Consider the following 26,048-nt stretch of genomic DNA (forward strand, 5'->3'; position numbering starts at 1 on the left):
TTACTTCCGGTTTTCTAGTGGTTTATTGGAGATAGGAGTCTCACATCTTTCCTGCCCGGGCTGGCTTTGAACTGCGATCCTCAGAGCTCAGCCCCCTGAGTAGCTAGGATTACAGGCGTGAGCCACTGGCGCCCGGCTCTTTTAGCTTTTTATTTCAAAATAATTACTCAACATCATAGAGTGTTACAAAATCTGACCAGAAGGGTCCCAAGTGCCCTTGACCCAGTGGTTGTATTGTACATGACTGTGGTCCACTACCAGAACCAGGAGATTGACCTGGAGCAACATTTGTGGCTCTAGGTCATTTTCCAGCATATGTGGATGTGTATAATCACAACAATGAAGCCACAAGGCCGGTTCTGGTCAGACCTCCCTCCTCCTGTCACGCAGCCTGACAACCACTAGGCTGTTCTAACCTACAATTTTGTCATTTTGAGAGCACTGTGTATGTGACCTTTGAGTGTGGCTCGATTTTTAGTCACCCTGGTGCCCTTTGGGCCTGTTTAAGCCTTGTGTATGGATCTGAGCATGTACTTGCACACAGGCACATGTGTTGGGTTGTGTTCTATGTATAATCTGTTCCTTGGCTCTGCTATGTGATACTCTCCAATGTGCCTGTGTGCTTTTTCCTGGATTTTGTGTGTGTGCTTTTTCCTGGATTTTGGCTATTACATATGAAGCTGCTATGAACATTTTTGTATGGGTGTTTGTGTAGATAAATATTTTTATCTCTCTGGAATAAATCTCAAGGAGAACTGGGCAATGCTGGGTCAAATGATAAATATACATTTAGCTTCTTAAGAAGCTAGGCTGTTTTCCAGAGTGGCTATGCTGTTTCCTTTCACAGCAGCCTATGAAGATCTGAATTTACAGTTCATGCATATAGGTATGATGTATATTTGTGTACATGTACATACACACACACACACACACACACACACACACATATATTTCCTCATAATAGGAATTGAACTTGGGGTCTTGTACTTGCTTGACTTGTTAGCTCAACTGACGCAGTATCAAGTGAACTTTGGTTCACCCAAAGGCTTCAGAGCACAATCCTTAAAGTTCAGCCTCCTGAGTAACTAGGATTACAGGTGTGAGCCACCAGTGTCCAACTGCATTACTCTTTTTTTAGTTGCTTTAATAGCTGTGTAGTAAAATTCCCTCAGGTTTTAATGACTACTGGTCCTGAGCATCTTTTCATGGGCTCATTTGCATATTTGGTGAAATCCTTCTTTTTGTCCTTTTTACACTTTCCAAGTGGAATGTTTCTGTATTAACTTTTGAGAGTTCTTTATATTCTATAATATATATATATATAAATTGTATTTTGCATATATAAAAATATATATTTTGTATATACAAATTGCATTTTGCAGATACTTTCTTCCAGTCTGTATTTGTCTTTTCTTCTTCCTATGGATCTTTCACTGGAAAAATAAGAAATTAAATCTAATTTGCTGATTTGGTTTTTACTTATAAATCATGCTTTTGGTATCATGTCTAAGAACTTTGCATTAAACCTCAGGTCGTACAGAAATTCTCTCATCTTTTAAAATGTTACAGTTTCCCATTTCACATATAAATTGTGAATTTCCTTTTGTGAGGCATATGGCTGTGAGGCTGAGGTTAATTGTCTTTCCCTGTGGATATCCAATTTCTTATGTGCTTCTGTTGAACATTCCTTTTCCCAATGACTTGTTTTTGAACTTTTATTAAAAATCACTTGTGCCAGGTGCCAGTGATTCATGGCTGTAATCCTAGCTACTCAGGATGCTGAGCTTAAGAATTATAGTTCAAAGCCAGACAAGGCAGGAAAGTCTGTAAGACCCTTATCTCCAATTAGCCACCTAAAAATCAGAAGTAGAGCTGTGGGTCAAAGTAGTAGAGCACTAACCTTGAGCAAAAAAGCTTAAGGAAAGTACTCAGGCCCTGAGTTCAAGTTCTATACCTAACCAAAAAAAAAAAAGTTCTTTACTGAGTGGTTTCTGGGTTCTCTAGTTTATCCATTGAGTGTTTGTCTTTCTGTCTGCCAAGACCACACCATCTTAATTACTGTAGCTACATAATACATCTTAAGATTTGTTGAAACAATTTCTCTGCTTTTTTTTCCTTTTTCCTCCAAAATAATTTTAGCTATTTTGATTCCTTTGACTTTCCATATTAAATTTTAGGACAGTCTTCTCTATATAACAACAAAATTTTGCTGAGGTTTTTTATAGGAATTACTTAAATCTATAGACCTGTTTGGAGAAAATTTGTAACCTCTGCTTTATTGAATGTTCTAATCCATGAAGTTGGTATGTTTCTTCATTAGAACTCCAAATCCCTCCTCAACATTTTTATGTGTTTTAATTGTGGTTTTCATGTGTGTTGCAGTTATGTAGAAGTTGAAATGGGAGTGGTAGGATTGGGAGTTGGTGGTCAAAGGACATAAAATTCAGTTAGAAGGAATGTTCAAGATTTCTGTGGCACATCATTGTGACTTGAAATTGCTAATATAGTAGATTTTAAGCATTCTCATGTAAATATGTAAGATAATGTTGATTTTAATTAGTTTGGTTTAACCATCCCATGATGTATAAATATATCAAAGCATGCACATTGTAAAATACAAATTTATTTGACATTAAAAATAAATTTGTGATATATATTACTTTAAAACAAAAGAAATAGAAAAACTTCGGTGCATCTCGAAACTCTTGCTGGGCTTACTCATTGGTTTTATGAGTTGTTACCATCAATGTTTTTCTGATTACTTGGTGTTTTTCCATGTGCGTTAGTTGTCTGCAGATGGAAAAGTTTTCTTTCTTCCCTTCTGACTTATATACCTTCACATTAGTGCTCAGGATGTCTCCTTTTGGGGTAAGAGGAGCCTTTTTATGGTTGATCTCCAAGCTTATGTGACTTAATCTAGTCATGACTTGCTCAGCGTGTGGCCCCTGGGAGCTGTTCCAGGCTCACCTGGTGCCTTTCCCTTCCCAGACTCACAGCTGATCACTTCTCCAGAGGCATCAGTTCTTGTTTACCAGAAATGGCAACTAAAGACCACAGATGGGTACCAAGGGTCGGATTCAGCACCTTTAACCACTGGTCCTCACTGGACCATAGTAACCTGCCATTCTGATAGCCAGCAGGTGCCTCTCTGCTGGCCAGGAAGGAACCCCATGCTTCTTTGTTAGATGAGTAAGTGAATGGAAAGACATGTGTGGGTTTTTAAAAAAATTCCATTCACAATTTATGCTTGATTAATTTTAGTCATTTTTGTTCAGTGTGGCTTGGTAACTACTGCTGATGAGCCACCCAAACCACAGGTTGAGAAATGTGACCAGGGACTTAGAACAGATACATCACAACACAAGGGACGGCATGGCTCAGCTCTCCAGGAAGACAAAATGGCGGTACTTACAGATTAGGTCCCTGAGTCGCGTTTGTCATGGCAATGAACTGCAGAACCATCAGCCATGGTAGGAAATGGAGACCTTGGGGAAAGCAGCTACATCCTTTTATCTCTTTGTATCCATTTTCTAGAGGTGTTCAGTACTGGGAGCCCTCTTTCCCATACCCTTGCTGCCTGCTTCTCTCAGTATGTCAGCACCTAATGTGCTCAGTATATCTGGACTTTCTCAAGCAGGACCTCTTTAAATTAGCTATATCTGTATTTGGAGACTATTACCACTCACACAGCAAAGCCAAAGTCGCCTGCTTGCTTTCTCATTTTAGATACTTCCTAAATGTTCAAAACAAAGGGTTTTATAAAATGTTTCCTTGGAAACTCCAAATCCGTAGCTCTTGAAGAAGAATGTACCTTCCATCAAAGGAAACTGCTGCTGTTACTCTCAAGTGTCTGAAACCAAGGCTGATGGCATTACCTAGTAGGGAAGATCGCTTAACAGCAGAAACAAGGTCTGAGTTGGGGTCCTGTGGGTTAGGAAAGGGAGTCCCTTACTTCCAGCACATACAACTAGAAGGGCCCAGCCTCCCTGCTGAGGCTGCTAAATGGGGTGCAGGTGTCCTCCTGGCACATGGCATATCTAGGCATTCCTTAGTTCACTAGCACAGCTTCCACACCTCATGTTACTGCCAGTTTCCTCTCCATCAGTGCCACATGCCAGGCACTGGCTGAGGCCTTGGGAGTTAGGGGTGAGCCCTGGAGAAGGGGATGCGGTCCCCAGGATGCTAGGGAACTAGGACAAATATTTGCACAGTGACTGTTCCTAAGGACAGAGGCCAGGAAGGAGGATACACCTGGGTCAGGTAGGCACTGGGTAAGTGAGGCAGAGCATTCCTTACTTTTTCAGGGGTGGGGGGAGTTCTTTCCTGCTAAATCTCAGCTTCCTGTGTACAACATGGAGATGAACTCTATAGCTGCATGCTGGATATTGTGAAAATCACTTTTCATATTGTATCAGGTAGTTCGCATTCCTACACGAAGGTGGGTATTTCCATTTGGAAGACAGAGACCTTGGAGTCATGCCATCGGCCAAACAGCTTGCCAAGTATCACCAAGTCCTATGGCCATGACTGGCCTAGGAGGGGCTCCTGTGCAGGTGTCTCTGCATCCAAATCTTGGATGTCAGCCATTGGCTGCTTTGAGGGAATTTGAGTCTTGAGGGATGCTGTGAGGATGGCCAAGTATTAGCAGAGCACTCAGCAACCTGCCAGGCCCTTAGAAAGTACTGAAAAAGCCTGGTCCTATTCAATACTGTAGCAGGGTATTTCAGAAGAGGCATGCTGAAAAGGGAGTTAAAGGGAGCTTGAAAAGGTTCTTTCTGAGAAGCTGAAGTGACACCCTGGACGTAGAAGAACATGAGTAGCTGGAGGGTCAGACTTCCAGAAGAGAGGCCCAAAGTAGGTGGGTTTCAGCCATAGAATCCTGAGAGGAATTCCAAGGTCTGTCTCTAGCTCTGACCAGTGTTCATCTATACCAGCAAACAGATCCTGGGAGTCATCTCAAGGATAGCCCAGTTCAGGGCCTTCTTGTCCCAGCCCAGCCTGTGGCAGGGACACCCCCTTTCTCAGTTGAAGATAAGTTAACTTCACATTTAGCCAGGGATATGGAGAACCTTCCTGAAATTTGAGTTTAGGGAAAAGCTCTCATCCTTGTTTCTAAATTAATTTGCACTTTGCAGATAATTCCCTGTTTCCCTGTGCACCTTTACCAGGGTGCATCCTCATCCTTGAGAACAGTGGCCTAGCAGATGGCATGGCACAGCAAAGGGCTCACCAGGCACTGAGGCACACACATGCACATCTATTACAGCAGCTCCCAGAAAGGAAAAACTGCCAGAAGAAAATTGGACTCGCTTCTCCATTTGTTTGTATCTTCATTGTGGACAGAGCTGTGTGTGGCACGTGACACATGCTGCTGCAGTTGGGGACACCCTCCTTGTCAAGGATAAACAGTGAGGGCTGTCACACTTGAGATGTGAGTCAGCCTCGGCCATCCAGGTGCTCCCATCTCCGTGGGCACAGCTCTGTCACTTAGTAATCAAAAGGAGTTTAACAAAAGAGTGAATGCATGGCAATAATTATGCTCCTTCAAAGAGGAGTCGCAATGCCAAGACAGACGTGAAAGGTGGAGAGCATTAAAAAGGCAATTTTCTCTGCTCATCCCTTCTGAGTAGTCCTCTGCGATGATTTGCTTTTAGAGAAGAGCAGGCTCTTTCAGAGTGGCTGCTCCTGGCGCTTGATCCCACTGCGTGACCATAATCCCATGCAGATAGAATCCCATGGAGCTCAAGTCAAGTGCTCTCTTGGCCCCAACTCCTTTATCTGTATAGGAAGAAAGACTCTATTACACCTTGTTCAGAAGAAAAGAAGATATAGAGAGGAACTGGCTGGAAGTGTGACTTGCCAGCCTCTGGCTGTCTCGCCTGGGCCCACAATGTCATGGTGCCAAGAGCTCCCTTGCCAAAGCTGCAGGTGTGAATGGCCATGAGGTCCTACACTGAACTCTCCCATCTACTGGTTGGCAGCCATCCTTGTGTGTGTGTGTGTGTGTGTGTGTGTGTGTGTGTGTGTGTGTGTGCGCGCGCGCGCGCGCGCTCATGCATGCACATACCAGTACTGAAGCTTGAAATCAGGACCTGGGATCAGTCTCTTAGCTTTTTTGCACTCAAGGGTAGTGCTCTACCACTTTAGCCACAACTCTACGTCCAGCTTTTTGGTGTGCTTAATTGCAGTTAAGAGTGTCATGGAATTTCCTGCCTAGACTGACTTCGAGCTAAGATCCTCAAATCTCAGCTTCCTGAGTTGCTAGGATTAGAGGCATGAGCCATTGGTTCCCAGTGAATAAGCAGGTAGAGTTCTGTTAGTGTGGTGGAAAATGGCTTACTTAGCCATGGCCATCGTCATTTTACTTTGAACTAGATTATTTACTGTTTTTATTCTATCAGTGTTTAAAAATGAACTCATTTCCACTTTGTCCACAGCTCTCAGAGTATTTCAGAGAAGGGGCAGTCAAGAGCAGTCTCCATCCAGAGAGGTTCTCTTTGATGCCTTTCTCCTATTTGGAAATCTGTCATCTTTTTAGTAGTTCCTAGTGTGAGTGAATTTCACACTCTGTATAAGCTGCATTGTTTAAGGACCTAACAGACCTAAAGACATGTATTCCACACATATTTTTATTAAGTCTTATTTTTTTTCTTCTTTAACTTTTTTCTAAGCAGAAAAAAATCTTGGCTGGGAATTTTGATGCTTAGTGCTTAGTTGTATCTACTTCTCTTTCATCTGCCCTCCTCTCATAGAGGACCCCAGCAGAAACTGGGCATGGCTATTTATTTATGCCCTGTGCTAGAACAATTAGTTGTAATGAAGTAAAAAGCCTGGATAAATACAAGTGGACCTATACATTTGTTCTGGGCCAAATACCTGATGAAATAATCCTTCTCCAGTTACATCCACAGTGAGCTTGTTAGTTCCTCCTTTTTTCTCCAACCTCCTCCTGGACATGCTGGGTAGGCCCCGCATATGACCCAGGAACACAAGTCCTGGAAAGCTGGTGCCAGGCCTCTGCACCAGGTCTTTGTGTTTTGGCTCCTCAGCAAGTGGCTGTGTTTCAGGTTGTCTTTAGAGCCTTTGGTCATTCAATAATAATCCAAGGCCTAGCTGTGTTGATACAGAAGTCTGTTAACTCAAATTCTGGACAACATTTAGTAGGTTATTCCCAAGTTGGCCAGCTGGTAACACTTGCAGCTTTGTCATTTGCTGTTCATATTCTCCACACCTGATGAACCACAGTGAGTCTTGGCCAATGCCAAGGGCAGAGCTGGGAGCAGCTTCATCCACCCTTATCTGACTTGGCTTTAGAAAGGCTGTTTTAATGTCAGTATTGTTGTATCCCCTTTACAGACAAACTGGAGAGTACGAAATTAGGGCCAAATCTGAATTCTATTCCATTGTTCCATCCAGGGCATACTGTGTGCTCACTTTGATGGCCTCTGTTAACAGAGCATTATTGGAATAACTCAGTCTTGGCTGTTTTATAGTATAACTTCCGGTCAACTGTAATCATCTTCTTCTGATAGGAAAAGGAAGTGTCTTTTCTGTTATGTTAGATTTTAACATAAGGCAGGCTATATTCTGCACTGGTTACCAGGCATCTCAGGATGATAGTCTTAGAGAAGACAAACAATCCTGAGCTCAGGTCTTTTTTCTGCCTGAATTAGCAACCAGCCATGTACACCTGAGTGCAGCAGTGGGTGCGGGTGGGGGGAGAGATGTGGCCAGGTGCGGTCCACCACTGTAAGATACTTAGGCAGTGCCCCTGCTCCTGTGTGCAGGGAGGGATGCCTCAGGTTAGGCCCAAGTTCAGGAGAGTTAGGTATGCTTCCACGGTCAGGTGGATCAATAGAAATAAAGATGACTTTTCCTCACATGTCACCTGCAGAGGCAGTCACCTCCCTCTTGAACCATTGCTGTCTTCCAGGTTAGAGAACTGCTCTGGCTGCCCTGCTTGATATACCTTCAGGGTTCACATTTGGCACAGCTGTCCCTAGGAAGATAGTGTATCACACCTGCATGCTTTGTAGTAGGTTGGCTGCCTCTTTGGCTGGTGTCTTGCTCTAAATTCTACAAAATGTACAGACAAGCTTCACACACATGCACAACTTCACACAGCTGCCATTTATCTCTTCATACCTTTGGATCTGTTCTTCCTGGGAGATACCTCCTGGGTTCAGATCACTATATTTCCCAATGTGCCTTTTCTGGACTGTGTCTGTATGGCTCTCCACAAATACTTATTCAATGGCTAAATTTACTCTCTCCTTCCTTGGGTGTGTTCATAAAGAAATACTCAAAGAAAAATCTGATTATGAATACCTTGATATTTTCTTTATTCCTGCCTTTAATAAAACTAGAAGTTGCATATTATTTATCAGGTTTGTGCTTGAAAGTTGAGGACCATTGTGGATAAACCAAGGCCTTTTATCTGAACAGTTTCAAACCCAAAAGATTTTATGGAAGTTGCCATTTTAGAATTTCACCCTACAATTGCCCCTAGCTATCTCTGCAATTAAGAAGTGATAATATAGAATTGAACAGAGGCAAATTTATCAATTTTATTGTATTTTTTCTTTATTCTTGCCATTATAACAGTAAAGTAACTTAACACTGCCATAGACAAAGATCCCTGCATAGACCACATGGAAATGTTTTGCAAGGCATCAATGACTGTGGCAAGGAGCTGATGGGGCTTCCCAGTGTCCAGTGTCCTCCCTCTTTAAGATGTTCTGTGTGTCCTTCACTGAGGAGCCACAGCTCTCAGATTCAATGGCATCTTTCTCCTGGGATCCAGCTATATATTATGACAATACACTGCAGTGTCTTACCCAGAACTTACTGTGACCTATCTTGAGGAGAACTCATTTATTCTGTTGGTTAGCACAACTTATCACTTCCATTGTCTGTAATTTCCTAGGAACATGTTTCTCAAGTGTTTCCCTCACTCCGTGTGTGTGTGTGTGTGTGTGTGTGTGTGTGTGTGTGTGTGTGTGTGTGTGTGTGTGTGTGTGTGTTTTGCTGGGGATAGCACGTGGGACCTAAGGCTTCACATATGCTGACAAAGAGCTCTACCACTGAGCCACTCCTTGGCCCTCATTTACTGTTAGTGTTCTTTCTCCACTGAGAACCAATGGACAGCAGCAGCGTTCTCCTCCTCACTATGCATGTCCCTCTACTGCCAATGCTATTGCACTTATCTGCTATCCAGAGTCTCATCCAGAATCACAACTACTTGGAAGCTATGTTAGTTCTAGTAATTATATACTCAAGGCCAGGTTACCAATTCCAAAGGTGTCTGCCTTGAGCTTACAACTAAATTGTGGTACTTAAGATTTAAATATTCTGTAGTTTTTAATGTGTTAGAATCAAGAGAATGACCAGAAGCCCCTAGAAAATTTCTACCAAAAACCATCATTTACTAAACTGCACTGCTTTCTTTGTCAGTGAATCTCAGCTGTTGAGGAACAGATTTGTTTCTCTCTTGGGAAACTTCCTATGTTCAGAGTAACCTCTTACTCTTACGGGTACTTTGTGACTCTGGCCACAAGCTTCCTGAGTTGCAGTTCAACTCATCCACAGTAGGCTAAGGTTTTTCCTCTATTTTATGACTGATCCATGGAATATTAGAAGTTAGGAGTTTAAAGCTTAATTTTTAAAATAAAATTATGATAAAGACTAAGGATACAAACACACACACAGAGACATATATATTTAATAAAGTTAAATGAAAATCTCTGGGTGAACATTATTATTATTTACTTCCAGAGTCAATATAAGTTTTAATGAATTCTCTGGCCTTAAGTTACAATATACCCAAATAGTTCCTCTTATGGTGTCATAATTACTTAGCATGCTCTTGGTATTCCTTTTGAACATTGCTTGTCTGATAAGAAATTAATACTCCTTTATTAGAAAAATAGTAGGGAAAAATTTAGTGCAGAATTCTAAAGAAAGTATCTTGTATTTTTACCTTTCAAAGAGTAGATGCAGTCAGAAAGATTTTGATGGAAAAAATAGTTTTTAGATAACTTGATTCTCAGTTAACTAATATCCTCCAAATATTTACCAGTTGGGGGATGTCTTAGCAACAGATATATTTTCTTCATGAATTTTGTCTTAAAGATGTACAGAAATTAAAAAGAAACAAAAGCTTAAAAATAAAAACCCTCATAGATATAAAATTTAATGTTAATTTTTTATGTATTTTCTAATTTTCAATGCCCTTGGAGCTATGTAAAGAATCAATGGGCATTTTAAAAGGTTAATTTTGAGAAATATTAGGCTATTTGAAATTACTATGATACAAATCAGATGTTATAGTAAAAGGTTAAATATTTCATTTTTAAGTTATCCTATTAAATGTTTAGCTTTGTGTGTAGTAAATATTCATATGTAGGTGCCAATATAACATATACTAAAATTAAAATGGAACCATTTCTATGGTTCTATAAAAGAACCTATAAAGAAACTATAAATAAGTATAGTAAATCTCTTTTTGAAATAATTTTATGGGGGTGAAAATTGAAAACTTCCTGCTAGGAAAATTTCTTTAAATGAGACATGAAATAAGCTAGCCATAGAGACCTAAAATGGAATATGTCCTGTGGGAACTGTGAGAAAGTCACTCCTTAAGATAATGATGTATAGAAACCAAGAGTTTTTGAAAAAGCTCTCCAAAAGTAAGAGGAAGGAATAGGTGGTTGGCATATTGAGTGCCTCATGAGCAACCACGCAGTTTGCACAACTGACTCTGGAAAGGCTCTATGTAGGATCAGAGACAAACAAAAGCAGATGTACTCTGTTACTCTTGGGTTTGGGAGCCAGGACCCCAAGTTAAATGTTGCCTTGGTGCTCAGAAAGTGCAGTTGGACATTCTCAGTGCCCAGTTCACCAGCCAGAAAACTGGTTTAGTCAAAGATGCATTTTTACTTTTGAGAAGTTCTACATCTCCCTCACCTGTTTAACTAGTCAAAGAACCACAAAGGGGCAAAGGACATGCAGGGGCCCCTGTCAGTGAAAGGTGGCTTAGATTGGTGCCCACCATGTCTTTATTGGCTTTCTTATTTGTAAGTAAGTAGCAGGGTGAGTCTTTCTGTGGTGCCATTGGGAGCCTGCCATCTCAAGGTGGGAGGGTATAAGCTTGGCAGACAGCTGTGGTTCACAGAAGGGGTAGCTAGAATGAGTCTCAGGTCCTTTCCCTGCTGGAACCAGCACACTGGAGAAAGACTTGGTCATGACCAATTGGCTAACAGGTTGGTTTGTACTCCTAGGGTATGGAGAGAGCACAGCTGAGGATGGAATTGGTGAGGATGGGAGAGTTGGGGGTGAAGGAGTCAGCACTGTGTCCTCTTCTTCCCACCAGAGTAAAGACATGGATGGAGGCTCTGCCTGAAGTAGAAAGAATTGCAACAGACCCATTTGCTCTGGGTCCGGGTTTTAGTCTCCTTGGAAGGTTTGAGATCACTGCATGATCACATAGCCTTGCCTGAAAGAAGAGGCAGCTCCTCTAAAAGTTCTTTTAAGGGGCCTTCATTTGAATTCTCAGAGGGACCTCCAAGTGGGACCTCAAGTGGTAGCCATCTCTATATGTTCAGAAACATCTTCCACACAGTCCAAGGTTGGTTCAAGGGTGGAGCACCTGGAATGCTCATACCCTTCTATCCACAGGGTGCTGATGTACAGAGAAAGCAGGGCCTGAAGTCTGCTTGTGTGTATTTGTTGTTCATTCATATGATTATAGAACTCTAGCCATTGTTGTATAGTTGCCTTAATAAATTAGTTCTGTCTTACAAGTGAGAAGTTCCTGGGATGGCTTTGACTTTGTGTTTGCTTCCCTGAAACAGAGCCATCACTCTGGAGAATCAGCTGGTGATCCTTGCCACAACAGACAGTGATGCTGGGGCATACTATGTGCAGGCCGTCAACGAGAGGAATGGAGAAAACAAGACCAGCCCATTCATTCATTTGAACATAGCAAGTGAGTTCCAAGATTCCAAAATCGTGCTCTAATAATAACCATTGTCTTAGGGGATTGGGGTAGGGGAAGAGGGGCACCTTGCAACAATTTTTCTTCCTTTGGCTTATATCCAAGCTATGGTTTAATATGGAATCCACATCTATAGTTTATAGGCCTTCAGGGCCCAAACTTCCTTATAAATGGTTTGCAGAACATGTGTCTTATTTGCTTTTAAATTTTTTGCTTTTGTACTCTATTAATGTGTATTTTTAACAGCAAAAATTGTTTGGCTCCATGACTTATAGCCATGACTTTTATTTGAGATTAAGTTAGGCACAGATTACATTCTTTTATTCCAACAATAACATGAATAAGATGCTCTGTGTGGGCATTCACGTATAGATATACACACATATACTTATGTATGTATATGCAGTTGAGTTGACCCTAGCAGTATCTAAGCATAATTATTTTTGCTACTTGATTTAGCTAAAAGTCTGCACCGTGAAGAGTGTATACCACAAAGCAGTTCTATATAGTCATTTTAGGTTGAGGGAATCATTAAATGTCCAGAAATTCTTTGAAATTCTTTAAGTAAAAGTTAATTAGAGAAGGGAAAAGTAACAGAAAAGCCAAAATCCTGAACAACACTAGATCCGAAGGTGCATGTCAGAGGGCATATTATCCATTGTTGGCAGCATGACACCTTCTCATATGAAATTCTGTTGAGAAAATAGAGTTGGGAAGTTGTCATGGTGGATGGTGAATTTCACAATGTGGTCACGCCATACTAGAGTGAATTGTATTGATTTGTCTGTGTAGCAATGGATTTCATCTTCTTGAAAAGCACCTTGAAGGATGGCTTTCCCCACTGGGCTGTCTGGAAAAACCAGAAACAGGGTGGCAGCCTTAGTCCCATGTGTTCCTTCAGGCCAACTGCTTTAGCCCAGAAGAATTTAGAAGGAACTTGTTTGTAGCAAATGCTGGGTGCTGGGTGTGTGGATTAACTGAGTGCATCCTCACACCCCACCACATCCCAGCAAGTGATGGTCATGACTGTGCTGTGATCCTACTACCTTACTTCCAAGGAATTAGACATGGGCCAGCTTTAGGCTTGGACCTAATTCTTAACACCCTGGAGAATTGTGCCCATGCATGGGGGTTGGAGGAGCACAGGATTCAGTGCATCTTGCGTGGCTATTTAAAGACCATCAGAGGAGAAATGAATATGATTCATTAAGATGTTTTCAACAGTGATCACAAAGGACAGAAATTGTATTATCAAGGGGATTGTGATTATTTGGAATGATTTCCAAGTTTTACAACTAGAGCCATTTATTCTGTTTTGCAAATCTGATTTAGCACTCGATTATGATATAAATAGGATAATAACATTCAAGATGGTACAATTCTGGGTCAGAAACAAGGAAATGGCACTGGTCTGTTAGAAGAGGGGGAAATTAGTTCCACAAAAGTTCTGGTTCCCACAGTCCTGACACTGCAAAGCTGTTAAATAGCTGGTACATAGTGGTCTCTTATGGCTACTCTGATCTCCAGCAGAAAATAAATCTCATACAGTGAATTTGCAAAGTGCTTTATCAACATATCAGGGAAGCATTAGATAATTGGAATAAGCAGATCATTTTTCAGTTTTACACAGTCAAACATATGCTAGAACCCACACCTAACTAACTGACTTGTATCCTGTTCCTTGTACATTTTCCTCATTTCATCAGCACCAGGTAGGTATGTAAAAAGTGAGATGCAATAAGGTTGATGACATGACTCTCTTTACATCTTAGGAGAAAGCTTGCATTTCATTCCTGTCTGTATTCTTTGCTTTTTACTAAGAGTAAGAACTAGGTAAGAAAGAAGGAGGCTGCGGAAATGGCCTTATTTTATTTTAAATTTTAGAGAACTTTCCTGTGTCACAGTGGATTTAGCTAAATGTTAAATGGTACCAATTATGCGTTTCCTCAACTGAAAGTTCTGTTTTGAAAATCTCTAATGATCAGAAGTTGCAGTATATCCGCAGAAACCCCGGAACTATATGGAAATGGGGAGCCACAGTCAGCTGGCAAGTGAGGTCCCTGAGGCCCCCTGCTTCTGTGTATTCATTATGGACTTATTTCTAACACCCATCACACTGTGGCAGGACATAGTGTGTCTCCATCTCTGAGGTAGACTTTTTGTGAAACCATCAAACAAGATTGATGAAAGTTTCTTATACACTTGCCACCCAGCATTTCTGAAGAATCAAAAGATATTGCAGCCAATTACATTTTAAAGAAGTTAAATTTTCCCTTGGTGTCCAGATAATCAAGTGGGAAAATCTTTGTGTCCTGACTGTGCGCAGGGTGTTAGGTTAGCACTGTCATTACTTTAGAAGTGGAGCATCATTGGTCCTATCTCTCCTTCTCCTCTGAGCACAGCTGGCGTCAGGGTGGGTGGGGTTGGGACTAGCTTTCCTCAGCATCTAAAGCAGTGATTTGCTATCACTCCAACAAAGGGGAAGATCAACTCTTAGCATTTCCAGTAGCTGATGGATATTTTGTTTCTGAGTAAAGCTTAACGGGAGGCAAAGGATGAAGATGATCTGGCTAAAAATAAAGTTTTAAAAGCTTGAGCGTTACAAGTAGGAAGCAATTCCATTCCATCTCCTGCTGCTTTGTGTGGGTTTAGTGGATGGTGTGGTGACATTATGAATGGGGAGGAAGGCAATGCACCACAACCAGCCTGTTACCCCACACGGAAGGCAAAGAGTCTGAGTTCTCTATCCATCTCCACTCCCAGCAAAGGCCAAAGCCTCACAAAGGCCCACTTACTTTGAAGTTCACTGAATAAAACCAGCAGCTGTTAAGGACACAGGTGGGACCCTGATGCATCCTGCATGGATTTTTCATAGCTGGCTCATGTGCACACCAGAAAAAGAACAGGCTGAACTCTCCTGAAAGTAGATATTACCATTCTGAGGTCAAAGCAAGGCAAGCTTTATAAATCTGCCATCCTGTTTCCAGATCTTCTTTTAAAGCTTTGGCCTCAAGTTAACTTTTGTGGATCAGATCTTCTGAACTGAATTAATATGTGAATGGAAGTTTCTTCTTTTTTTTTTAATAAAGCCTATATTTAGGAGAAGAATTCTGTACAGTGATTAATCAATCGTTGTTTAAATGCCATCGTACATACCTGAGACTCATCATCAGTTCTGACCCAATATTCAAAACGTCCAGTGTAATGAGATTCTCTACCAGGGATAAAGCTTAGATTAAAAAAGAAATGACTGCCTCCCTGCTTCCTGTGGTTCTCACCTCTTTCATTTTAATGTCTCCTCTTCAAACAACATTTGCAGATAGGCTATCATTTCGACTGATCCTCCAAGCAGGCTGACAAACCTTGCTTTTAATTCTGAAGACCACTTAACATTCTTTTGTCCTCTATAATGCTAATTTAACTGCAGACCTCATATGTGGTTAGTAGCTGCAAGTAGATTCCAGAGAATAATGGCTTTGCGCAGTCATCCTAGAGAACTGCCCTGTAAAACATGGCTGTTGTATGCCCAGATGAAATGCACTCCTATTTTCCTTCTGCCTTTGCCATGGACAGAATGCAGAGGGGTGGGCATGAGCCCAAATGACCTGTGACATAGATTTGATTCCTGTTTAATGGCAACAATGTAAAATAGCCTGATGCAAAACCGGGCTGGGGATAGGTGAGCAAGGTGGAATACAACTGCAGGTAGGTAGGTTGTCTCCAACTCTACTCCCAGGATTTGCAGCAACCGGAGTAGGAAGTGTGTTCTGTAATGAAGTCAAGAGTTTAATCACTCAGCCATGCACTGAACCTGCTAAGCGGGTCTATAACGAAGCACAGGCAAGTCCTGGCCCCAGTTCTGGAACTGCTGATGAGCAGAATCACATTCTGGCTCAGGACTCTAAATCTCTTGTTATGGACTACCCATTGGGACATAAGTCCAGCATAGCAGGTGAGCCCTCATGGGAGAACGCTCATATGCTACAAACACAAAAGTGGAAATGAGAGGTCAGGGGATTGGAGTATTTGCTCATCATGAAAGTTTCTTCTATCTCTAGCTGATGTCTTCTTGAACAACGTGAATACATGTTTTCTTAGTTGAAATTCGGATTCACTTGGTCTTCCTGGTGATGATTTGTTTTTTGGCCAAATGCTTAGGGTATGGTTACCAAGAACTGTGTTTCCCTTGATGTGGCACATGCTGACAGCACCAGGGTCAGTACTGCCCTTGTCCTCATTCAGCCACACCAGTGACTTCACAAGTAATTCAAACCTGTGGTCTCTTCCCAGGATTTCTCTTGTGTCCACTTAACGACTCGGTGAGAAATGGTTTAGTTGACACTAAATACACAGATCCATAGACTTGCCTCTCCTGGCAAGGGTAGAGCTGTAGCCTGTTGGAAACTACTAAAAGCAGGCAGACATTTCAGGACATACATCTTTGCAAAGGGGACTTTGTCATTTGGGATGACTAGCAAACATACAGAGTAGCACTCAGGGGTGACCCTACTAAGTAAGACCTGAATAGCAGTAGTCCTTATGTTTTCAGTTAAAAACATATAGTTCTAATGTTTTATTTCTGAATCCCAAGGAATACATGTAAGGCTTGGTGAATGAGGATAAAATAAGAAGTCAAATGAATTTTTATGTATCTGTGTAATTACCATCCAGATCAAGATATAGAATATTTCCAGTCCAATAGAATAGAATGCCAAAAAAAAAAAAGAAGTCAGTTGGTGAGTCTTGATGAGACTTCAGCAGCAACAAAAAGACCCCAAGTGATTTAAAAGATGAGGGCATAATCACATACATAAACACACACACACACACACACGTGTGTGTGTGTGTGTGTGTGTGTGTGCACATACACAATTCAGCTAAAACATTCCTGCAGCCTTGCTTATATTCCAGTTCTTCTTACCCTACAAAGTCTTTTCCCTGCGAGACTCTTACAAAATTAGGTTAAACCTAAAATTGCTATTTTTAATTTTTTTTCAACTTCCTTTTAAAGATACTTTTTTAAAATTATTGTTATGCTAGGTGCTGGTGGCTCATGCCTAAAATCCTAGCCACTCAGGAGGCTGAGATCAGAGGATTGTGGTTCAAAGCCAACCTGGGCAGGAAAGTCCATGAGACTCATCTCCAATTAATCACCAGAAAACTGGAAGTGGAGCTGTGGTCCAAAGTGGTAGAGCACTACTCTTGAATAAAAAAGCTAGGGACAGCACCCAAGCCCTATGTTCAAGCAGTTTCAATTCAATATGTCAGTTTAATGAGTACAACACATTTTGATCAATATTACCTTCTCCCCATCTTGCCCAACTCCACTTACCCTTTTATTTTGTTTTGTTTTCTTTCAATAGTGCTGGAGATCACACTCAAATCTTTGCACACTGCTAGACAAACACTCTACCACCAAGCTCTAGTCCTAGCCTTCCTTCTCAACTTTTGAACAACTTTGGGGTCTTCCTGTCCTCCCAAAGCAGCAGTCTTCACATTGAGCTATAGCTTCATGATTTCTAAGGAGTCTTCAGGCAATGGAGTTCTCAGGAGATCCTCCTTTCACTCTTTCTAAAAGCAGATCTGTCCTATAATCCCCAAGTGGCTATTTTCACAATTGCCCTTCTCTGTATGTACTGGAAGCAAGATTCAGGTGTCAGTCAGGCTACATTTAACATGGGCTCTATCTGAGAGTATAAATGTACAGGCACTGAACAGAGGGACAGTCCTAATTGTCAGTAGTAGAACTGAGACAGTGACAGACACTACAACTGGGAGATCATTTGGTAAATCAGGTGTTTTAGCTCTTCTTACTGTCTACAGAAAGAGGTGGTACCCAAAGGCATTATGAACCAATAATTTGGGTCTGGAATGTCTCCGAAAGCCTATGAAGGCTTGTTTGTTGGACTAGGGTGCCATTGGGATGTGGTGGACCCTTTAGAAGGGGGGACAGGTAGGGGTAAAAAGTAAGATTATTGGGCCATGCCCTTTAGTTAGGCTTTTGAGACCCCAGTCCTTTCCTATTGATTTCTTTGCTTCCTAGACACCATGAGGTATACAAGTCTTCTCCTCATATGTAGAGCTGCCACAGACCCCAAACCACAGTATCCAGCAACTGTGGACTAAAACCTTTGACACTATGAGCGCCCCCTTCCCCCAAAAAAACCTTTCTTCCCTGTAAATTGATGGCTTCAGCTGTTTAATCACAGTGACCAAAAACCGACTAATTCTCACCTGACATTTTGTTACATATATTTTCAATGATTACCAATTATGATGGATAGAGGCCCCAGGATTTCAGGGGTCAGGAAGGCATTTCCAGGTTTTTTATTTGAGGGGGCATGTATGTGAACTCTGGTGCGTCAGCCCAGGCATCTAAAAGCCAGTCTGTCCTCCTCAGGCTTCTCTGTGAGATTATCAGTGACGAGGCCATATACCGAGGCGCTGGAGAAGTCCAGAAACCTGGCTTGGCACTTGGCAAAAATGTCCCAGCAGACCTGGACTATAGGAATAAGAAATAAAGCTTTTTGTACTGAGCCCTGAGATCCCAGGCTTATTTGTTATTGGAACATAGGCTCATCTGTCTTAATTGTAAATTAGGTGTCACTTTTGGTTTATAACTCAGAAGGAGCTTAAAGAATGGAGAGGGCCTTTGTAACAAAATTCCTTCCATTCTCCTCTGGAGTTTTTCACAAGCAAAATTTTCAGTGATCTATTAAAAAAAAAAAAGCAAGGGTTAGAATTAGGATTAAACATTACCATCCATTTTATTGTGAGCTAATTTCCAGGTTTGTAAATATAGAAACTATCAAAATTTGTGATGGACTTTTTGATTGAGTATCAATGATAATTATAACAATAATTCAATGCAAGAACAGATATTTTTTCTTCCAAAGCCATATGGTCCCTGGGTGAAATTTCAATTTATGTACATATATTTTCAGAGGCTATGATGGAGGAAATCAATAAAAAAAATACTTTGAGTATAATGAATTAGGATGGAACTCTCTGGGAGGAGAATAGAAATTCAAGTTCCAGAAGGAAAACCAAAGCATGACATAAAAATTCTTGCTATTGAGAACTAGAGCTTGTTCATGTATTTTTTAACTATGGGATGATATGTATCAAAGTTTTAGACTAGCCCTATCAAATATTTAGATTCCTTTGAATACATATAAAAGAGTACTGAAATAGTTTTATTAAAATATATCAGAATAGTAAGATACACTGGAAATGATATTATTTGTAGTTCTTCAATTGTATGATGATAAATTTTAGATGTCAAGTTTAAATGTGGGAAGGATACATTGCTTTACGAATTATTTCAGGTAATGGAGGAGTGAAAACTGTTGGAAGCTGTCTGCAGATTCAGTGATAATAGATAAGAACACTGCTCAGTGCTTATCCAAGAGCACAGAGGGGCTAAGGGCCAGGCTCTCCTTCGGTCCTCCTCCTCCTCCTCCTCCTCCCCCTCCTCCTCCCCCTCCTCCTCCTCCTCCTCCTCCTCCGTCAGTCATGGAGGGCTATCCCTCAACTCTTCAGCTCAAGATGAGCGCTTTGCTGCTTGAGCCATAATACCACTCCTGCTTTTCTAGTGGTTTATTAGAGATAAAAGTCTCATGAACTTTCCTGTCCTGGCTGGCTTTGAACCGTGATCCTCAGATCTCAGCCTCCTGAGTAGCTAGGATTACAGGCATGAGCCACTGGCGCCCAGCCCCTCCTTAGGTTCTTGTAGATTTTTCTTCCCTAGACTCAGTAGCCTGGAGTCAGCAGTCAACTTCATTTCCCAATGGAGGCTCTGAGCACTGAGCTCAGTGACCCAGTCATGTGGAGGGCTCAGGCCAAGGTGTTCCCTGTGAAAGGGGACAGCACATTTCCTGGATGCCAGAGTGTTCTTGAATTGTATTACAAAGAGTCCAAATGAACACAGTCCAGGAGAAAGCAAGCCCTGGGTAAGACTGGGATGTCCACTAACCAGTCCCTTCCAGGAGAGGTTATCTGTGATCTTGGCCATACTGGAACCTTCTGGGAGCCAGGCTCCTGCTTTTGAAAGCAGGAAGGCTTCTGTTTTGATGGCCACACAACTCCCAACAAGCATTCAGTCTAGATGACACCAGTGTGATGGCCATGTTTGTGCTGCTATGAGTCCAGCACCTCCATGAGCCAGGCAATGCCCATCAGGGAGAACAAGGTACGACACTGGCTTAGTAGTATTATGGGACCAAAGACCAGAGACAGTGCTTGCTGATGGAACATCGTAACATAAAGGACCATTTACAGCAACATAGTGCTATTTTATTGTCATCAATAATGCATTCCATATCACACAGGGTATAAAGCAAGAGAGGGCCTGTCCCATGTGATTTACAGGATGGATGGACACAATTACACTCCTGACTCTCAGGTATCAGAACCACACTGATGTGGATTTAGCACAGAAAGTGAGCCCCACCCAGGGAGGGAGGTAAGCACCCAGGGGGATTCAGTAAACAAGCAGAAGTGATCATTGGGACTCAGCAAATAGACCATAAGTATTCATCTACTCCTCCCAATTGTGCTGTGATTATTTAAGGGCATGGATTATCATCCAGCAGTGATTTGCCTAATCAGATTTTTTTTTACATACTCCTCCACAAAATTCAGCTTTAATAATTCCTCTAAGCTACCTTCCCTCCTGCCCTCTTGTTAAATGTACCAATTTAAATTATTATACTCAAATACTTAAGCGTGGGAGTCCTTTAATTGTGGCAGTTTTCAGGCTGGAACTTGAAGTAGCCCTAATAATATTTACCCTTGACTCTAGGGTGTAATTTCTCAAACGGAGCCAGCAGCCACTTGCCTGGCTGTAGTTGACAAGGGGACTAAAAATAATTTCATTGTAGTCTCATAATGTATGCATATAACACTACAAAACTGATACTGTATGAAGAGGGACCAAACCTTGTAACTTGCTCATGCAAGTTACTAGCTCTGGCCATCTTAGTCACCTTCACTTTCCTTCCCCATGGAGCTGATAAGGAAGGAGAAGAGGTTTTCAAGGACACAAATCAGAGGAATGGAAACTAAATTTTCCTTGTAGTCATTCTATAAGCTCTAGCATATCTATTACACATCTTGTTCATTGAAGTCTTAAACAAAGTAATGGTTTTTGGTGATCTGAGACCACAGAGTTGGTTGCTATAGTGGTAAGTGGAGCTTTCTTGGCAGAACTGTATGTTCTCAGTAGTCAAATACAAATGATGATCCTGTTATTAGTTCCAAGTGTCCAGGTTTTAGTTATTTGGAGGGCTAAATAGTTATACTCAAACCTTCTCAGTATTATTTTTTCCTTTTACAAATGGGTTCAGTATTCTGCACCTGCTAATTAAGTAATGCCTAGACAGTTTCATATCCTTCAGAATTTTTGATGTTTTTCAAAATCCAGATTATCTGATTTGCAGGGCCAAATTGTCTTTTCATATCTCCTCTTTCAGAAATATATATATATATACATATATATGTATATATATATATATATATATATATATATATATATATACACTTTTCTGAAAGAAGGCACAGAGTAGAACCAAACTCTTTAACCATGGCATTTGTGCTTGCATTTTATGTTAACTTCTATTTCACAAGAAAAGATGGGAAGACGAGATTTGGTTCAAAGCATATAATGTACTTTGATTAAATTTACCCAATCTGTATTGCTCTTTCTTAATCCATCCACCTCTTCTCTCCTTTTTGAACCATTTTTGGTACATTCCATTTTGTTATTTTCATATATATATTTATAAAATAGTCTAAATTTTCATCCTCCTGTTTCCCCCTTCTTTTTCCTCTTCCACTTGCTTCTTTCTCCTCTTCCCCTCCCCCACCACCACCCCAAAAGATACCTTTTTACAATCATGCTATATTATATTTTTAAGTTTATATTCAGCATAAGAGCGAATTTGTCTTTCTGAGCTTGGCTTATCATGCTTAACGTGATGATCTATTTTCCTATTCCATCTGTTTTCCTGGAAATGACATAACTTCATTCCTCTTTATGCTTAGTAACACTTCACCTCCTGTGTATTACTACATTTTCTTTATCCAAACATCAGTTGTTGGGTACCAACTCTGGCTCCAGAGTCTGTCATCATAAAACTGTCCCCATAAAATAAAAATAATTGGCACTTCATAGATGAGAAAATCAACCAAAGCAATCAAGTAATGGCTGCAGACTTACCTGGTTGACTTTAAACCCATATCTCTACTCTGATTTTCCCCCACTTTACAGTTTTACTTTGTATGGTGATTTATACTGCACAATGTAACTGATTTTTAAAACCATGTTGAAATTTCTTAATCTGGCTGTTGCTGTAGTGCGCACCGACTGACTGTGGTCACCTTTTGATAACCGTTCATCTCTACCTTTGCTACTTAGTCATAATGTTTTATTACTGATCACTGGAAACGATGCTCTTTTGGCTCTTCTGGAAGGCAATTACAGCAGGTATTAAAATTGTAGATCTTTACAATGCAATGAGAATACTAAATCAAGCCTTAGGAAAAATAGGCATAGTGTCTGTTCCGATGAAAGCATGCTCAGTACTGAAGTCTGTGGCCAGAGCCAGAGTTGTACTAGACCCCTCACATTTCCAAGAACACGGCCTCTGAGGCAGAGAAGTGGAATTTATAGCAGAAATAATAAGGGCCAGAAATTGATCTGAAGAGATGGTCTTTGTGTGTGTTCTAATTAGTGAATTCTTAGCGATACTCTGCCTGCAATTCTTTGTTACCTCAGGAAATTATTCAATGGGTGTCCTCTGACTTTTTATGGTCTTCAGGAATAGTCGCTTAGCACAAGTCAGTTCCTGCCCTCCCCACATTTTGTAGGTCTGTATTGGATAGAGCATGTCACAGTGGGGATGAAAACCCCAGGGCTCCTGACTGTCAGTGAAACAGATTTTTTTGCCTGAGAAGAGCAGGCAGGTGGATTTCTGTTCTGATTGGTCAGTGTCCTTACCATTAAGTAAACATTCAATATTTTGACTATGACCCCAGCCTGGAGGGATTCTCAGGGATATGCAGACCTGTGAATATCCCACACCATCCTCACACGAACAGTTCCCTGCAGAGTCAGCTGTATCTTCCCTTCCTTTTATAACTTCAGTTCATTTCTGGTGTTTGGTTTGGAAAGCACTGAACATTGACCTGAACATTGACCAAGAACTGTGCTTGCTGCTGAGGAAAACAAATGTAGAAGGCGAGCAACCCTGGCCTTCTCTCAGCTCCCTTTTTGCTAGAAGAGATGGACTATGACCAGTCAAGAAGAGAGTTTAATCACATTCCACATGTAATGGAGTTTTGTGGAGAGTATTGTATAAACACAAGCCAGGATGCTGTTAATTCTGCTCTCCCCATCAGAACTCTTTAAAGCTCTTCTCTTTTACAGAGCAGTGTACCACCAGTGAGATCACTGGAAAAGAAAATGCAGAGAGAGCTGTCCATGCCCCCTATGCCAGGGTCTCCAGCAACTACTCAGTCCACTGGGTCAACACCAGTGCTCCAGCAATACTGTTACAGGCAGCCTCCTTCCAAGAGACCTTGTTTCTCCCACCAGAACATCAGTGTCACGGGGGCAGGGAAGAGTAGTGACAAATGGTGAATGAGGAATGAATGAAAGTCTATGCAAGCCCGAATCTATGACTCAGACCTATAATCCTTGCTACTCAGGAGGCTGAGATCTGGAGGACTGTGGTTCAAAGAAGACTGGCTCCACAAGATTCCATCTCCAGTTAACCAGCAAAAAGCTGGTCTGGTAGAGTACCCCAAGTAAGGGTGTGGACAAGTTTAAGCCTCAGGACAGGGGTGGGAAAGGAGTGGTCTGCAGTGGGTCATTTTCTACTTTCTCTTTCAGGCTCTTCCTGTTATGGGACACGTTTTCCAAGGCTTTATGGCTTCTTCTAGTTCATTTTCTCTTGCTTATCCCTCTTCTTCCTTATTCCATACCTGAGGGGCCTCCGGTGTTTAGTGCTTTGGTGCAATGTTTTGTTTGCCTTTCGGACCTTCCCTTCTTACCTCAGAGAGATCTCATTCGTTCTTGTGACTTAAGAATAAAATGTATCATCAATTGTAACCTCCAGATGTGAATGCCAGGCAGTTTGGACATCAGTCTTTGTTTAGCGAGAGGTTTGGATGAAATGACTCTTGGTCCATTGTGTCTCTAAGATAATTGGGTTGGGTGTTCTTAAGGGGGTCAATTTCACATCCCCAACTTATGTGACGCTCCCCCTGCCCTCGAGGTTCTGCTCCTATAGAGGACAGGTTCTCCTCCCACCTGTCTCACAATCCTTTGCTCTAACCTTCCAAAGGAAAGCACTGCTACCTGACATCCTAATCTCCCTTGGTACCTTGATCTGAACTGTAAAGTTTCTTTATTAGGCAATTAAGGAATAATTTCAAACATTGGGGTTGGTGCTGAGAAGCTAGATGACTTTGTGAACTGGGTAAGAAATCCCCTGTACAGATCAGATGGCTGACAAGTCAGCTTTCAACAAAATCAGAGGAGGTAGGCCTAATCAAGTTGTCAGCCAACAGATTATTAAAAATAATGTTGGCTGAGAAATGAATGTAGGATTTGGAGCATCATAGTCCAAATGAACTCTTTCCGTTCCCATCTATTTATTTATGAAAAAAAGTTTTCTCAGTGCATGCATTTATAAAAATGAAAAATAGAAATAAAATTGATGTTGAATGCTCTTTCATTTTAGCTGGAGGTAATATTCACCCATGAATACATGAACTAATTAAAAAAGAACAGTTCCATTCATCTCATTAAAGGATGCATTTCTAGCAGACTTTGCATATTCAATAATAATTTGCCAAAACTTGCCATAACATATGTTACTTTGATTGATTTTAAATCATTATAATAGAAAAACAGCCCAAATATTTTTTTAAACTGAGAATTTTAGGATCATGGGATCTGAAAACAATTATTGGAATATTCATTTTGTGAGAAATGTATGGTTCAGTGATAAGGAGAAGACTTTAAAAAATAACCTATATTACAATAAATAAAATTATGTGTATGGGTTGAAGGAGAAAAATGAATAATGTAAAATTTCAATTGTTACAAAGGAGGTTTTATAAGTGGACGTTGGTAGGTATCATATCAAATTCGTTTCTAGGTCTTTTTGGACACATACAAAAGAATAATCTTAAGTCTTACAATACAGCCGAAACAAAGTTTAAAAATTTACATCTAAATTAAAATATATGAGGATGACAGTTTTTCAAAATTCCTTTAGAGTACATAGTGTGTGATAGAGTACATAGAGTGTGATATGTACTTCCTATGAAAATCAGAGTTAGAACAGGGCTGGGGTGGGGATGAGGAGGAATGCAAGGAAGCCAGCTGGCATGTGCACTTTCTGGCTGGTGAGAAGATAGAACATCCAACAAAGAGCCAATCTCTCCAAGCTTGAACAAGTGGTGGACCAACATATTTACAAATCATCAAGACAGTTATAAATAACAAAATAAAATAAGAATATTTTAAATCTGTAACACAGTTTCTTGATGCTGGTTGTGCATGAGAGCCATCTGGACTTAAGGACTTGTGGTATCTATGTATGTTAATACACAGCCAGGGTGGGAATTGGTAGACTGAATTTTTAAGACCAGGGATATCAGTACCATCTTGGGAGCTTGTTAAAATGGAAAGCCCAGTTTCCTCTCAGAACTGTTGAATCAGATTCAGCATCTTAGCAAAGATACTTATGTGATTCATGTGCATATAAAGATTTGGAGAACTAAAATTTCTAGCAGTCTCCCAAGCCATGCAAACATAGTCCAGGAGTACCACAGCTACTGTGCCCTGGCTGTTGTCTGGCAGAACTCCTCAAAGTATAGTCCCCACACCAGAGCTGCAGCATTTCCTCGGCTTTCATTGCGCATGAAAACCCTTAACATCCATCCCAGATCTACTGAGCAGAATTCCTATGGTTGGGGCTATGGAATCTCCATTTTCATTGGGTTTTCTGAGTGATTCTGATGTGCACTCAAATTTGAGAAG

At 41.0% G+C, this 26,048-nt stretch overlaps 1 protein-coding gene across 1 annotated transcript in view; it reads left to right on the forward strand.

The window, feature by feature from the left end:
- Sdk1 (sidekick cell adhesion molecule 1) overlaps nt 1-26,048 on the forward strand; it is a 485,625-nt gene that overhangs the window by 144,970 nt on the left and 314,607 nt on the right. Inside the window, exon 4 of the mRNA XM_013023384.1 lies at nt 11,853-11,986. Within this exon, the coding sequence (XP_012878838.1) occupies nt 11,853-11,986 (134 nt within the window). The remainder of the gene's footprint in view (nt 1-11,852; nt 11,987-26,048) is intronic.

This window comes from Dipodomys ordii, unplaced genomic scaffold, assembly GCF_000151885.1.
Source record: "Dipodomys ordii isolate 6190 unplaced genomic scaffold, Dord_2.0 Scaffold68, whole genome shotgun sequence".
NCBI classification, from domain to species: Eukaryota; Metazoa; Chordata; class Mammalia; order Rodentia; family Heteromyidae; genus Dipodomys; species Dipodomys ordii.